This window comes from Gavialis gangeticus, unplaced genomic scaffold (genome assembly GCF_001723915.1).
Source record: "Gavialis gangeticus isolate Ggan-Ray unplaced genomic scaffold, GavGan_comp1, whole genome shotgun sequence".
Classification (NCBI taxonomy): Eukaryota; Metazoa; Chordata; order Crocodylia; family Gavialidae; genus Gavialis; species Gavialis gangeticus.
Window position 1 is genome coordinate 47,492,332 of NW_017729004.1, and position 16,167 is coordinate 47,508,498.

A 16,167-nucleotide genomic window follows, 5' to 3' on the forward strand; every position below is an offset into this window, starting at 1 on the left:
TCAAAATAGATTTTTCATTTTAGAAAGTAAGGATAAAATAAACAATTTTTGACTTTGTTCAATATTGTTGCTGTGTTTCTAACATACCAAACGTGTCACTGAAAGTAGTCCCAGCCACTTTTTAATATATAGTAACCAATGATTCTTGAGAAACTAACTTTTACCAACTTCTGGAGTTTCAGCAACGGGCTTCCTCTACTTGTGAACTTAACATCTATTTGCATTTCTCTCTGTTCCTAGCTCTTAGTCCTCCAATGTTTTATTAAATGAACACAGCCTATGTCTTATCCTTCCAAAAATAAAACCTGTAGATTCTTTGCCAAATATTAACACAATTATCCTGCCAAGAACTGCTCAGGAAGTCAACCCCTTTCCAGTGGACTTGCACTGCTGATGTAATAGTGATTTTGCCTTATTGTCCACCTGTCTCTTAACTGGAATAAAACCCTATGCAGAAACTACCCAGAATTTGCACAAGGTGCTCACAATAGGAATTCAAATCATAGGTTTGCCTATAAAGCAAATTACATTTTGAATAAACAAGCATTCACATTCTCGTTCCTGATCTTTTAGCATTTGGAAAAGCATGCACTGCGATAAAATGAATGGCATTTTTTCTAAATTTACACCAGTGTAACTGACCAGAATATAAACATTGAGTTCTTTCACTATGACTGTTAATATTGTGATCATTTAAATTTACATCAGTAAGTTTAGTGCAGTGTCACTTTTTCATAGTTCCTGTCTCATTGTCCTACATGCTCCTCTATTTCTTTATCCACTTACAACTCTATTTTCCTACTCCATTTTTTCACAAAATGAAAAATCCTCTAACTGCCATTTCCCCTGCCTGGTAAGATCATGGTATTACTTTGTTCTACAGCTGAGAGCTACTGCTAAAAAAAGCATATAGCACTCTTAGCACCTACAAGTCAAGCTTTGTAGTTATATTCTCATCTAAAACTTTCACTGATGCAGTGTGCATTTATAATTTATTTGGTATATATTACATGAGGTCTTATCTAGTTGCAAAAGACCAATGCAAAAAAAATGAAAGGACAGTACCTTGCACTTCTCCATTAAGTATGGTAGCCAGATTTCCTCCTAAATCCATGCAAACTTTCCTCGCAGCATGCCAGCTTTTACGCTCATCTTCTTTAGAGCCAAATATTCTATAACACTAAAATGAGAATAAATCTGAATATCTTATTTCAATACTCCCTAAAAATTGGAAGCCTTTCCTTTTGAATACACATGACCACCACGTAGCCTTGTGCAAGAAAAGAGGAAGGAAAATGTTTGGCATAGTCATAGAACAATTCAAATGTAGTCTTCTACAGATTTGTTAAAAGCCCTAGTTAGAATAGGCTTTTGAAGCTGGTACATTTGAGTCAGTGAAAAAACAGTATGTGGTATAAGAATATGTGTATATAATTTGCTTGCATGCAGTCTCATAATTGCAAATGTCCAAATACACTTTGCATGCAAAAGAGAGTGGATTAATAAGAAGAGAGAGATACATATACTGACCTCCCTTTGTCAAAATCCCATCCAGTGATGTATTAGGAGTAAGAAATATTAAAAAATTGAAATCTGCTTATTCTATATTCAATTCTTCTGCCAAAAACACAGCATATAGTAAGTATGTTACTGTACCTTATTCTTATACAAAAGCCAATTTTCTTGACATCCTGCCATAGGATAATGTGTTGGAGGAACAGTCACATTAATGGAACTGTTGTATCTTTCACATACATAAGGATTTGGATATCCACAGTTTATATCATTCCAAAATCCTGAACACAAGAAAAATAAGTAACTGATAAGAATCACTTATGAAAACTTATTATATGGCCTATTTGTTGAATGAAAAAAATTCGCTGTTACATTAATTAGACTACTGTTACCTGAAGTATATTTGTATTAAAAGTATAAAGGCCCTTTGCACACATTATATTTGTCATGCTACCTACACTTTTTTAGCACAACAAAAAAGCAAGCATTCACACATCCATGCTTTTCATTACACTAAAAAAATGCCTAATCCATCACAAAAATGGAGGATCTGCAACAAAAGGTTGTTGTTTCAAACACCTCCATGAGAAATTTAATATGTGTGCAACCTCTTCAGGTCTCTCTGACCCTCAAATATTCCATAGTGCATTTCCAGAATAAAAAATGAATGTCTGTTCACTTGTTTATCAATCCAATCTACACAGTTTAGACTAACCTGAAACGATTGAATCAATTCAGACTTGGGCTTTTTGACTGTCTGGACTTAATCAGAGAGCCCCACAGGTAGTGGCTTTACTGTCAACCTTGTCAGCTGTTGTTACCAGTCAACAGAGGCTGAAGGGGCTGCAGCCTCACCAAGGGTTGATTGGGAGGTCTCTGCCACCCAGTTAGGCCTTGCCATGGAAGGTGGCTCGCACCAGCAACAGCACAAATCTGTCAATGAGACTAGGGTGGCCACCTATCCCTAATTGGGTGAGACAGTCCCAAAAATTTAAAGAAGTCCCAGTCCCAGGCTGAATGATTCCGGGAAACAATTTTTGTCCCAGATTCCCCTGGACACAGTTAAATATCATCCCAGTATCATGCCATGGAAAAACATGGGAAATGGTGGGTTTCCCCTTGCAGATTGGCATAGCTCCAGCCTGCAAGGGGCTGCTTGGGACTCAGGGGAGTGGGACACAGGAAGCATGACACAATGCATGTGGTCAACAATAAAGCTGTGGAGAGCATCTCTCCTAGCTGCCTACAGGTAAGCCTATCGGGGGAAGGAGGAGGGATGGGGGACAGGGGAGGCAGACTGAGGCCCGCATGGTGAGGGAGTGAGACAGGGTTGGTAGCTGGTGCTGGGATCATTGCCAGCTAGGGCAGTGCATGAGGCCCAGGGCCAGGGTGGGAATGTGCGATCAGGGGGCCTGGCTGGGGGAGCAGGACAGAGCCACAGGATGGCTGCTAACCATCTGGGGGGGTGGCTCCCCACCGTTGCATACATTCCCAGGGAGAGGAGAGGAGAATGGGGGGGACACATGCCTCCCAAGATTTTTGCATGGGTCTCCCAAAATTTGTGCATGGAGCAAGAGTGAATGCAGACTGCCTGCTGCGAGCTCAAGGCTCCCTGCCCTGCTGCCCTGCTTCCAGGTGGAACCCAGCACAGGAGGGCAGAGTGGGATGGGAAGGCTTGGTGCCACTGCTGCCAGGAGCCCTGTGCCAGCTGCGCCACCATGGCAAGGGAACCCCTGACTGCCTGGCAGCACCAGGGGTGGTGGTGGTGTGCAGTTATGCCCCCTGCTGCTGCTAGGTGAGCAGCAGGCTCCTCACCACAGCAGTGCAACCAGTGTGGGTCTTCTGGCAGAAGCAGCACTGAGCCAACCATGCCAGGTCCTGCCTGCTGGCCTATGGAGGCCCCCAAAGGGAGGGCAGCAGGACAGCGAGTCCTGAGCCCTGCAGAAGGCAGTCCGCATCCTCCCCTGACACTCCAAAGGCTGCATTCAGCCCCATCCAGCCATTCCATCTGCAGGAGGACAGGAGGAAGGGTGGGTATGCGTCCTGTTTTTCCATTTTCAAAAGTTGGTCACCTTAAGTGAGCCCATCTTGCTTGTCAACAGACTGCCCTGAGAGCAGGGAACTGAGGAGCAACCCCTTATAAATCCTGTAGTTTGAGAGCATGGCTTTGTGGTAACTTAGATGTGTTCCAGCAGGGGGCTGGGCACATTTGCACATCCCTAAAACTATCTATTTTTGTAGTGCTACTAACTTTCTAAAGTTACAAAAATAACATGCATCAAAGGCCTAAGTCTCTACTGACAGGCCCAATTCGGTGGCCGAATCTCTGAACCCAAATCAAATCAGAGGACCCTTTAATCTCTCTGAATCAAATCAAAACCCTCCAAATTGATTCAGAGAGATTTGGAAAGATTCAAACATAGATACAGTTTTAAATGTTTTTTCTACATACCTCTAGGTAGCAGGCGGCTCATGAGTGCTGTGATGTTGGAGCACATGAAGTGTCCCACAGAAGCATGGGGGTCTCCCCAGTGTGCTCAGCAGAAGACCTGGAAGTAGACCAGAAGCACTTCCAGTCCACTTCTGCATCTGTCTTGAAGCATACAGGGGGCCCCCCCGACACCTCCCCGGCTCAGTGATCGGTGCCTCCTAGGTTGAGCTGTGGCTGATCACTGAGCCGGTACTTCCAGTCCACTTCCTGGTTTGCTGCCAAGCACATGGAGGGCCCCCCGCGCTCCTGTGGGATGTTCCATGTGCCCCAGCATCGCAGTGTTCACAAGCTATGTGTGCTACCTCAAGGTATGTAGAAAAAACTTTTAAAGCTGTCTATTTCCAAATCGCTGATTCTCTGAATCAGCATTGAATCTTCAGATTCAGATTTGGCCAAATCGAATTGGGGACAGTGATCTGAATCAACAAATCAAATCACTGTCCCTGATTCAAGCCGAATCTTAATCCAAATCAAATAGGGCCTGCTTCACACACCCCTAATAACCATATATGAAAGCAGTCACTACTCCAAAATCTAATTTTACTTCCATCTTCAGTAATAGTTCTCTGAAGAAAAAAGCAGCAAAAAACATACTGCAGAAAAAGTTATGTCCTCTGCAAAAGTATTAGTGATAAACAAATTACTCACCTAAGTTTTTATATATAACTACGCAGTTTTCATCATTGTTTGCAAAGTTGGGCTCGTGTGGTGCCCAAGCTAAAAAATTCACTGGGGTTCCATCCATCCAGCTTAACACAATCAAAAGAGAAAAATTATTATGCACAAATTCAATTATTTTCATATTACAAAATTTATTTTAAAAACTTTTTAAGCTGTGTTGTCACAGCCTGATCTATACTATTTACTTTGCATAAAATTGCAAGAAAATTGAAGTGTTACCTAGCTAAAGCCTTAAATGAGTAAATATCTTGTAGTTATACCTTGTTTTCCCTTGATTACCCCTTTTCATTCTGAATACAAGTTCAGAAAAACATTTAAAAAGGTATGTGTCAATTTACATACACCAATAGTTTAACAACTTAAGGCAAGATTTATCAAACCATTCCAAAAGTTTTGCCCAAATTTAGTGAGAAAAAGAAGCCATAATTATGGCTTGACTGACTAAACCTGAAAAACACAAAGCAGTATACAGTTGAAGGTGCCTCACTCGCTTCTATATTGTTTTCTATTTTCTTTCTCCATTTTTTAAATAATTTATTTAAAATTAGAAAATGAAAAATATGGACAACAAGAGTACATGAATATATACACTAATATTAAGTTAAAAAAAGTAATAAACAACAATTACAATATCACAGAATCTAAGCTGTGAACTATATTCTAACTTAAATATGCAAAAAAAAGTAAGCATTATTTAAATTACAGGGTGGTTACAGCTTGTAAGACAAGTGTTTTCCATGGTGACCCCTGCAAATATGAAAGTTACTTCTCATTATTATGCCTATAATTTCAAACTTTGTTGAAGAGTCACATGGCCTTACCTGACAAAGACTACAACTATCATCTTCACAGAGGTACAGATCCTGGGTTATAGCAAAGTTTTCCCCTAATTTGCAAAACATTGGGGCATTTTCGCATGTTCCAATTTTGGAGCTGCTATGGCCCAAGACATGAGGAAAGAGAATAAAAAAGCCAATGTGGAAACCAGGGGTCAGAATGGCACATGAGAACCCAGGCACATCTTATTTTCCTAAGTCCATGTAAGTTTAGTGCAGATGCAGAAAGAAGTCCATTCCCCATTCAAAGGAAAGAATTGCGCAGGGCCTGGTAAACAACCAAAAGGTAATTTCCATACCGGTTAAAGTGGCGTTAATTTGCTTTGCAACAGGGCAGACTGAACCATAAAGAGGTTATAACTGTGGATATAGCATTTGAATCCAAAGAATCAAATGCTAAAACTAAGTTAACAAAATACTAATTAGAACAGATAGTGTCATACTGAGCCACTGTGGTCAGTAAGTGAAGCCCAAGTCATTTGGGCTAGGGACAGACATTACACATAAACTGGTTTAAGTGATCAGAAACTGGTTTAAACCTGTAACAGAACATAAATTCAGTGCATATAAACCAGTTTCAAAATGGCTGAAACCAGTCTGAGATAAACCTGGTTGAATGTAGTCAGCTCAAACCAGTTTATGTAAAATGTCTGTCCCTGACCCCTTTCTGGTTTAAGTTAAACCAGAGTCCCCCAGCATCCTGGCATGCTCTCTGGGCTGGGCTCTCTGCTCCAGCAGAGCAGGGCTGGCCCACCTCTGCTTCCCAGCCAGAGGCGGGAAGCAGGGGTGGAGGTCTGGCCAGACACTGGACCTGGAAGGGAGCAGGGAATAAATTTATTCCGCCCTCCTCTCTCCTGTCCCACCAGCACCAACCTGCATTTCTCTGCTGGCTGCTCCAGCAGCAGGGGACGTGGCCAGCCCCGGTAGTAGCCTGGGTTGAACTGGTCAGGGCAGGGGTTAATTCCGCCCTCCCTGTCCCACTGCCAGAGACCTAAGCCAGGGTCTACCAGGTGCTCCCCCCTCACTGCTGCAGCTGGGGGCCCAGGTGCAGCCAGAAGGCATGGCTCTCTGAGGCAGAGGGGGCAGGCCCCCTCCTGCCCCCCTCCCTCCAGCATCCCCTCCTTCTGGCATCTGGCAGAGGGGGCTTTTTCCGCCACTTGCCCTAAGCACAGAGCAAGCAGTGGTCGCAGTAGGGGTGGGAGGGGGAATAACCTCCCTCCCTGCCTGCTGGGCCTCAGGGGCCATGCCAGCCGGCATCTGGCTGCTCCTGGCCCCACCACTGCGGCAGCAAGGGGGCAGTGCCCAGTGAACCCCAGCTTGGGTCCATTCTGGTGGAAAGGGGAGGGAGGAATTAAACCCCTCCCTGGCCAAGCCAGTCCAGGCTACTGCCTGGCTGGCCACACCCCACCATCGCAGCTTCCCTGCAGCCGAGGGCATGCTCTAGCACCCCCCAGTGCCTGGCCTGAGCAACTGCAGGCAGGTGCCTGGCATCTCCTCAGGCCAGAGGGAATGACTGTGTACTTGCAAATCAGTTCAACCTAGGCAGGTTAGACTAACTTGCAAAGATTGAATCAATTCAGGCACTGGCTTCTTGAATGTCTGTCCCAAGCTTTAAAGACTGCTATATATTGACATCCTACATGCTAGAACAGTCTCTCTCTGCTGTGGAGAAAAATAAAAATTGAGGTTGTTGCTGGTTTGCAACTGTTCTGTTTTTTTGTTTTGTTTTAGTTATTTGAAAGAGTATTTAAAATGAAGGAAAGGAGAAAGAAGTGATGTTTACCCCTGAAGAGCTTTAAAAATACTAAAACAAATGTTTGAGTTGAGGTGTTTGAAGCAATCATTAAAAATGATTTTACATGTGAATGGAGAAATGAGAGAGTGACATTAAATAATTTTGTGAAAATGCAATCTGGATTTTATCTTCTCTATTTCTTTTTATTACTTCTTGGTAAAAGTTATTTAGAAAAAAATTAAACTGCTTCTGAGTTAATGAGATAAAGTTCTAAAATGAAAGTGGACCAGACCAGTTCAAATGTAGCCAAATTAAACTGTGATTCATACCTATGTGTAATATTTATAAAGGAGGAATCTCAAATCAACATGTTCTTTACCGTGCATGACAGCACCTCAAATCTAATGCTGAAGAACAGCTTTTCCACCTGATAAAAGCAGATGGATTTCAAAAATATGTATTTTAAAAACAAGATGAAAGTTTTGACACTGCTAAAGAATAAGTGGATTTACAGGGTTTTAACTGTCTAATTCAGATCCCAATAGAAAAAAATATAAAACACCATCATTTCTTTCAATGGGAGTTTTTCCTCTATCAACAAGGAATTTGTCCCATTGCCAATGGATACATTGTTTTAAGATAAATTCCTTAATTTGTTTTACTTTGTAAAATTGAGGCAGTCGCAGGTTTTCAGTATAAAACTCAGGGTACTCAACTGAGTACAATACTCTGCTGCAAGAATAAACCACTGTAAGTAATCAGTGGCCTACCAATGCCAAAAAACAAATGCTGGGATTTTTCCTAAAAATATGTTTAAAAATACCCTCTGCCAACATCCAGTACCAAACACATTTCTACCACCTCCAAAAACATAAATGCTAGGAATGATATCTTTATCCACCTCATGCCAGAAGTAAAACACACACATTGACTATGGTGAGACCAACATTTCACCCAAAATTGTTCTTGCTGCACATATTACTAGCTTTTGGGGGTGTGCGATACAGGCCATATTCAATTCAGATTCAGATTTTGCCCAAATCAGGGACAGAGATTTGATTTGTTCGATTTCCTTCCGCCCCAGCATTGCAGCATTCATGAGCTGTCTGCTACCAGGAGGTATGTAAAAAAAACATTTAAAGCTGTGTCTATGTCCGAATCACTGAATCTTTCCTAATGTCTCTGAATCAATTTGGAGGGTTCCAATTTGATTTGGAGAGATTAAAAGGTCTCCTGATTCGATTCAGGTTTGGAGATTCAGCCACTAAGTCGGGCCGAATCTCCACCAAATCGAATCAGGGACTGAAGCTTTGCACAGCCCTACTAGCTTTGATATAGCTAGTTTACTTACCTAGCTCGTTGATCAACACTCAGTTGTAATCCAATGAAATATGCATCCTCTTTGCCATTTTTCAAGATCTAAAACACAGATTAAAATTAGCACTCACTCTCTTTAAAATATGAATGTTCTTGATAAGTGTAACACACTGGTGACTACATTATACATTTCCCCTCTACAGCAACCTGCAGAGTACATGAATTGTTACAGGCCACAACATGTAGCCTTAACTCAAGGTACAGAAACCCAAACTTTTAAATTAATTCAGTCCTGCATAGATTTGCCAGGATAGTTGCCACAACATAAGCACTTAATGAAGTTTCCTTTCCAAGTGGTTACAGCAACGTAAGCATTTAGGCTAAAGATAGAAATTATACAAACTGGTATAAGCAATAGAAAACTGGTTCAAATCTGTAACACAACAGAAACTAATGAACATAACCCACTTTCAAAATGGCCAAAACCAGTTTAAAACAAACCTGGATGGACGTAGTATCAGACTTAACTGCTTTAGGTTAAATCAGTTTATTGAACTTTTGTGTCAGATCCCTTCCAAATTCAAGTTAACTCTTAGTCCCTCAGGATCCCAAGATGTTATGCCCCTCCTTCACAACCTCCCCCTTCACAAGGCCAAGCTGTCTGATCCATCAGAGAAGGAAGGTATGCTCTAGTATCCCTCAACTTCTGACCTGGGCCACTGCAGGCATGTGGCTGCATTTCTGAAAACAAAAGTGAATGTCTGTTCACTTGCTTATCAGTTCAAGCTATACAGTTTAAGAGTAACCTGCAGACTAAGTACAGCCAGTCAAAAAGCCTGAGGCTGAATCAATTCAGTCTTTGCAGGTTAGTCTAAACTGCACAGATTAAATTGAAATAGAAATGAACAGACATTAACCTTTGATTCAGGAAATGCAGCCATATGCCTGCAGTGGCTCAGGCCGGAAACTGGGAGGCACTAGAGCACAACTCTCTGACTGTGTGTTCACTTCCTCTTCCTGCTCACCCAAGGTCTCTGGGATTGCAGAATTACAGCAGCAGGACTCTGCAGCATTGCTCATCACTTCCTCTTCCTGCTTCCAGGTGCCTCTGGGTTTTATACTCCATGGTTGCAGCTGGGCTTGTTTCCCCCACCCCCCTCCCCAGTCAGCCAGCCCACACTACTCCAGCTAAGGAGCACACAAGTAGAGTCACCCCTGCTTTCTGGAGCAGACAGCACAGCCTAGCCCAGGGTAGAATGGCTGCTGAGAGACTGTGATTTAACTTGAACCATGAAGTGGTCTGGGACAGAAATTGCATAAACTGATATGACCCAAATCAGATAAATCTGATACTACATTTAATCAGGGTTATCTTAAACCAGTTTCAGTCATTTTGAAACTGGTTTATGTGCACTGAAATTCTATTCTACTTCAGGTTTAAACTAGTTTCTGATCACTTAAACTGGTTTATGTGTAACTTCTGTCTCTAGCTGCAAAGATTGAATAGATTCAGCCTCAGGCTTTGTGACTGTCTGTGCTTAGCCTTAATGGAGTTTTCTTTCCAAATGGTTAGAATCAAAACCTCTTTTACAATCTATAGCAGGTATCACCTGAACTTCCTAGTGATGGACATACTCGGCTTTCTTAGAATGTTAGGGCTACCAGGCTCTGGAATGGGCTCCCAAGGGAGGTGGTACTCTCCCCTACCTTGGGGGTCTTCAAGAGGAGGTTGGATAGATATCTGGCTGGGGTATTATGTTCCCAGCTCTCATTCCTGCCCAGGTCAGGGGGTCAGACTTGATGATCTGTTCAGGTCCCTTCTGACCCTAGAAACTATGAAATGTAAACTCTTCATCAATCTTCACTACCAAATTTCATCCAATTCAATAAAGCTTAAGCACTTTTTTTTTTTGGACGAACGCATAGGCTTCAAGACAGTTTAGATATGCAACTCCCTGCAGCACCACCTTCCCACCAACCCCAGCACTTGGCACAAAATAAGCATACAAGTTTGCCCCTGTAATTTAATCCATGCCCCAAATTCTCTCCTCTTTCTCAGGATTGTGCTAGGTTTGTGATATAAGAATGTGCAATGTGAGACAGCAATAAAGTAACTGGGTGGAACAAGGGAAGGCACAATTTAGCTTTCCCTTGGTGCCAACTTAGTGGGGATGCCAACTTAGCAGGGGTGCCAGTATGGCTTTCTTCCCTACAGGAGTCTTTTCCAAGGCAGAGGTAGCACTGCACAGTCTATCAAAGAGTTGGGTAGGAGCAGCCCCATGGCCTGTAGTGCATCTGTGAGGGTAGGGTGAGCAAGGTGAGTGGAATGTCCCCAGTTCTCTCCAACACAACCCCCACCCTGAAAGGCTTGCCATGAGAAAGATACAGGCCTGCACCCAAATGGGTATCTTCAGACCATGTTATATATTAATTTTAGGTGGCTTCTGGAGCTCTTAGCTCCTAGATTGTCTGCACATTAACACCTGGAAACTACTTTTAAGCACTCTTTAGGCAGCTTAAAGTTATACCACACCAGCCTAGGTTTATCCATGTTACCCAGATCACATTACACTAACATGTAGCCACTCTAGGCAATGCATTAGTGTAAACGTTGCACCCACCCCTCCTCCCCTGCTGGCCTGGATCAGGCCTACTGCCCCATTCATCATCCTCAGCACCACAGATCCCTGCTTATTGCTCCCACCCTGCCCCCTATTTACTTGAGGCTGGCCTGCACTCTGTCCCAGGGGAGCAGGCAGGGAAGGGTTAACCTGCCTGCCCAGCCCCCACCACTTCTGCCCTCTGGGTCTGGCTCTGCCCAGAGAAGAGAAGCAGCCCAGCAGCAGTGGGTGTTGGGCAGGCAGGGGACTGGGGGAGACCTATAGGCACGGCAGAACCAAGGAAGCCCCAGGAGCCTGGGTAGAAGCCCAGAATGTGATGGGGTGGGATTCTTAGCTTTCAGTCCCTCCAGGCCCCTGTTGGCCTAAACTTATGACTGCTCCAAACTCAAGCTAGCACTAACACTGATCAACACTTGAGCAGCTCACAATATAATGTGTGACAAGGCCCTTACTTATAGTCTTACATACAGCTTGACCTTATTTTCTTTCTTGGATAAGGCAATATTCTAAGTACTGCAGTTCCTGTCAGAAGTCTGCTATAGATCAATTAAATTCAGATACAGTGGCAACTAGGGCTGTGTGAAGCTTCAGTCCCTGATATGATTCAGCGGAGATTCGATTTCATTCGGTGGCCGAACCTCCAAATCTGAATAGAATCAGAGGACCCTTTAATTTCTCCGAATCAAATCGGAACCCTCCGAATTGATTCGGAGAGATTTGGAAAGATTTGGACATAGACACAGCTTTAACTGTTTTTTCTGCGTACCTCTAGGTAGCAGGCAGCTCATGAATGCTGTGATGCTGGGGCGCATACTTCCAGTCCACTTCCAGGTTCGCTGCTGAGCACTTGGAGGGCCACTCCCTCCCCCCCCCTCCACTCCTGTGGGATGCTCCATGCACCTGGGCATCACAGTGATCACAATCCATACTGGTACCTCGAGGTATGTAGAAAAAACTTTTAAAGTTGCCTGAATCGCTGATTCTCTGAATCAGCATCGAATCTTCAGATTCAGCTGAATCGAATCAGGAACAGTGATCCAAATCAGCTAATTGAATCATTGTCCCTGATTCAGCCCAGATCCAAATCAAATAGGGCCCACTTTGCACACCCCTAGTGGCAACTGCTGATAAAGGGTAACATGACTGATGTGGAATAACTCTCCTTTTGAAGCTTTGGAAGCAGACTATTAGTTTAATGCTTACAATCCTTGTACAACACACAGAAAAGCAAAAAACTATCCTGCTCAGTTAAAGCATAAGGAACAAATTTATCCACTGCTTATTTCCAGTTCAATACTTTTTTAACTTCCCTAATTTCACTGGTGCAAAACTAATGGTAAATTAGCTCATCAGACAACTGTTTCTATGTTCATGTTCTCTGGCCTGGTTGATTAAGTATTGAAATAATAAATAGTTTTCTTACATATCGCCACAGAAACTTCCTTTCAGTTTCATCATCAATGACAGCAAGATCACCAAAATTCTTCTTGCAGAATTCCCGACCTTTTTCCATAGGAACACTGTCCGTGCTGAAATAGTACTGCTTGTCTTTATTTATAATCCATCCATCACTAGTAATCTTATATTCTACAAAATAAATAATAAGGTTATATGTATTGTACTTTCAGTACAAGCTTCTCCCAGTAAAATGCATTAAAAAAAACTTACTGGGAGCAGGAGATTCCGTTGGTTCAGGTTTTACTGTTGCTCCTGTAAAATAAAAATACATAATATATTTTAAAGGAAAGTTCTGTGTCTGATGTTTAATTTATAGTCCGTGATGGATTCAATGCAATAGAGGAGAATTTGTTAACTGGGATGTTCTAATTTCTGAAATAATCTGCAGGAAATTAAGTAAAATAAAATAAAGTAAATATCACTATAAGCTTAACTACTGCTTAAGAAAACTTTTTTTGGCCCTGTTAAAAATTGATCCATAATTAATTAATAAAAATTCTTTTATTCCTTAAATGCAATATATTTATGGTAAGTTCCCTTTAAATGTGTTGGAACTGAATTCTTACTGTTTCAATATGCACAGGGCACAACATCTGTATGCCCCACACTGCTAAATTTACTAGGCCATTTTACCTTGGATTTTGTTAATGCAAAAAGACCATACAATCTGAAAAGTCATAAATTAGTAAAATGAGGTCACCCACATAAACCTATTTTCTCCCCGCCATGTTGCCTGAATTGTGAGACAGTCTTTAACTACATAAGCACATGCTGTTGCAGCAATGATCAGAATTATGTATTGAATAGGCTGTTGCCTGCAAGGCATCTTGTCATTTATTGCAGAAGCTGGGAGTGTGGCATGGGACTGCAGGGAGAGGATGGTCTTATAGCTAAGCCAGTTGAATGCTTTTTTAAATAGCATCTTCTTTCACAAAGCATCTATGTAAGGCTGGGCAAGTCACTTTAACCAAACTTTTTATAAGTAATCACTAGCTGTGTGATTCTTGTTTTCTGGGTACTCCACTTGAGATGCCAGAGTTTCATCTGAGGAAGTGCTGAGTACATACTGCATCAACTGACATCAATAGGAAATGTGCTTGTAGCACATCCAGGGTTAAATAGTTCACTCATGGTCCTTCAGTGTCCTTTTTTCTGGCTCACAGACCCTATTTATTGTCAATACTCCCCTGGGGCAAGCTGTCTCCAGGCAGAAGTCAATCCACATAGGCATGTGTCGCTGTACAAGCACATGATACAGTGGTGTTTTCTCAGACCAAAGGGAATGCCTGGGTTAGGGTCTGCTGCTACCAGCCCACACTTCTCTCACTTCTCTCAAGGCATGCACACAGTCTCTGATGCACACTCAGTTTCTGGCCACCTCCCAGGAGAAGGCAGTCCAAGCAGGGTCCTCAGGCTCTGCTTTACTGACCCACCAGTTCTCACCTTCCTGGCCATCTGCCTGTCTCAGCTCTCAGCCTTCCACTCCCTGCTGTCTGCCTGTCTTGGCCACCAGCTCTCAACTGTCTGCCTGCCTGCCTCAGGCTCCTCTCCCTAAGAGCCTAACACAGGGCCTCTGGCAGTCTCTCTCTCCCTGGCAACTTTCCTCAGGATCCCTCTTAACTTTCTGTGGGCTAGCTCATTATCTGGATCAGCTGTCCCAGTCCTCCTGGGCAATCTGTAACCAGGTTTCACTGCATGCACATGGGTTGTTACCCTTGCAAGCCTGAAGACTGCCTCCAGGCTCCTTGAGCTGGCAGACTGCTACACAGCTACAGCACTTTATACACATAAAGACCTAAGGTAAGTGGAGAATTGGGTGCCCTGAAAGAAGCACAAGCAGCTGAGGGCAACAGGGAAAGCCTTCTCATTCTTCCTGAGAAAGTCACGCAATTGGCTTGTTATCTCAAGTGTCTGTACATGAATGTACAGTGCCTAGGAAACAAGCAGGAAGAACCGGAAATCCTCACAGAGTTATAGCACTGTGATTTGATTGGAATAACAGAGACTTGGTAGGATAGCTTTCATGACTAGAGCACTGTTGTGGATGGGTATAAACTGTTCAGGAAGGAGGAGGAGGAAGAGGAGGAGGAAGAAAAAGAGTTGCACTTTATGGAACAGAGCTGTATGATTGGCTTATAGATCCAGCATGAAACTGAAGATAGGCTTGTTGAAAGTCTCTGGGTTAGGGCCAGAGGAGAGAGCAACAAGAGTGATGTTGTGGTAGGCTCTGCTATAGACCACCAGACCAGGAGGATAAGGTGGATGAGGCTTTCTTCAAATGGATAGAGGAAATTTCCAGATTACTGTTCTCATGGGGGACTTCAATCACCCCGACATCTGCTGGGAGGACAATACAGCAGTGAACAGGCAATGCAGGAAGCTTTTGGAGAGTGGTGGGGAATGACTTCCTGGTGCAAGTGCTAGAGCAGGCAACTGGGGGCCATGCTCTTTTTGAGCTGCTTCTCAGAAACAGGGAAGGATTGATGGGGAATGTAGTATAGTGGATGGCAACTTGGGCAGCAGTGACCATAAAATGACTGAATTTAGGATCCTGAGGAAAAGAAGGAAGGAGAGCAGCAGAGTATGGACCCTGGACTTCAGAAAAGCAGACTTTGACTCACTCAGGGAACTGATGGGCAGAATCCCCTGGCAGGCCAGTGTGAGGGGGAAATGAGTTCAGGACAGCTGGTCATATTTTAAAGAAACCTTACTGAGGGCACAGGATTGAACCATCCCAATGCACAGGAAGACTAGTGAATATGGCAGAAGACCAGCTTGGATTAGCAGAGAGCTCTTCACTGAGATAAAACACAAAGGAAGCTTATAAGAAGTGGAAACTTGAACAAAAAACTAGGGAGGAGTATAAGAGTATTCAGGCATGCAGGAATGAAATCAGGAAGGCCAAAGCACAATTGGAGTTTCAGCCAGCAAGGAATACAAAGGGTAACAAGAAGCATTTCTAGGTCACCAACAAGAGGAAGATCACAGAAAAAGTGGGCCCTTTACTGAATGGAGGAGGCATCCTAGTGACCAATTATGCAGAAAAGGCTGAAGTATTCAATGCCTTTTTCACTTCAGTCTTCACAGGCAAGGTCAGCTCCTAAACTACTGCATCTGGCAGCATAGTGTGGGGAGAAGGTGAGCACTCAAGAAAAGGTTAGGGACTATTTAGAAAAGCTGTACATATACAAGTCCATGGGGCCAGATGTAATGAACCCAAGGATGCCAAGGGAGTTGGCCAATGCGATTGCAGAGCCACTGTATCTTTGAAAACTCATGACAATTGGGAGAGGTCCCAGATGATTGGAAAAGAGCAAATATAATGTTCATCTTTAAGAAAGGAAAGAAGGAGGGTACAGGGAACTACAGACCAGTCAGCCTCAACTCAGTCCCTGGAAAAATCATGAAGCAGATCCTCAAGGAATCCATTTCTAAGCACTTGGAGGAGAATGTGATTTGGAACAGTCAGCATGGATTGACCAATGGCAAGTCATGCCTGAACAACCTGATTGC

General features: G+C 43.2%; 1 protein-coding gene across 2 annotated transcripts in view; it reads right to left on the bottom strand.

The window, feature by feature from the left end:
* LOC109291349 (macrophage mannose receptor 1-like) overlaps positions 1 to 16,167 on the bottom strand; it is a 121,818-nt gene that overhangs the window by 34,073 nt on the left and 71,578 nt on the right. For both annotated transcript variants that reach the window (XM_019508330.1, XM_019508329.1), the window contains exons 16-21: positions 12,865 to 12,906; positions 12,620 to 12,783; positions 8,610 to 8,677; positions 4,655 to 4,755; positions 1,657 to 1,796; positions 1,066 to 1,180 (exon numbers count right to left, since the gene is read on the bottom strand). In XM_019508330.1, coding sequence (XP_019363875.1) covers positions 1,066 to 1,180; positions 1,657 to 1,796; positions 4,655 to 4,755; positions 8,610 to 8,677; positions 12,620 to 12,783; positions 12,865 to 12,906 — 630 coding nt within the window. The remainder of the gene's footprint in view (positions 1 to 1,065; positions 1,181 to 1,656; positions 1,797 to 4,654; positions 4,756 to 8,609; positions 8,678 to 12,619; positions 12,784 to 12,864; positions 12,907 to 16,167) is intronic.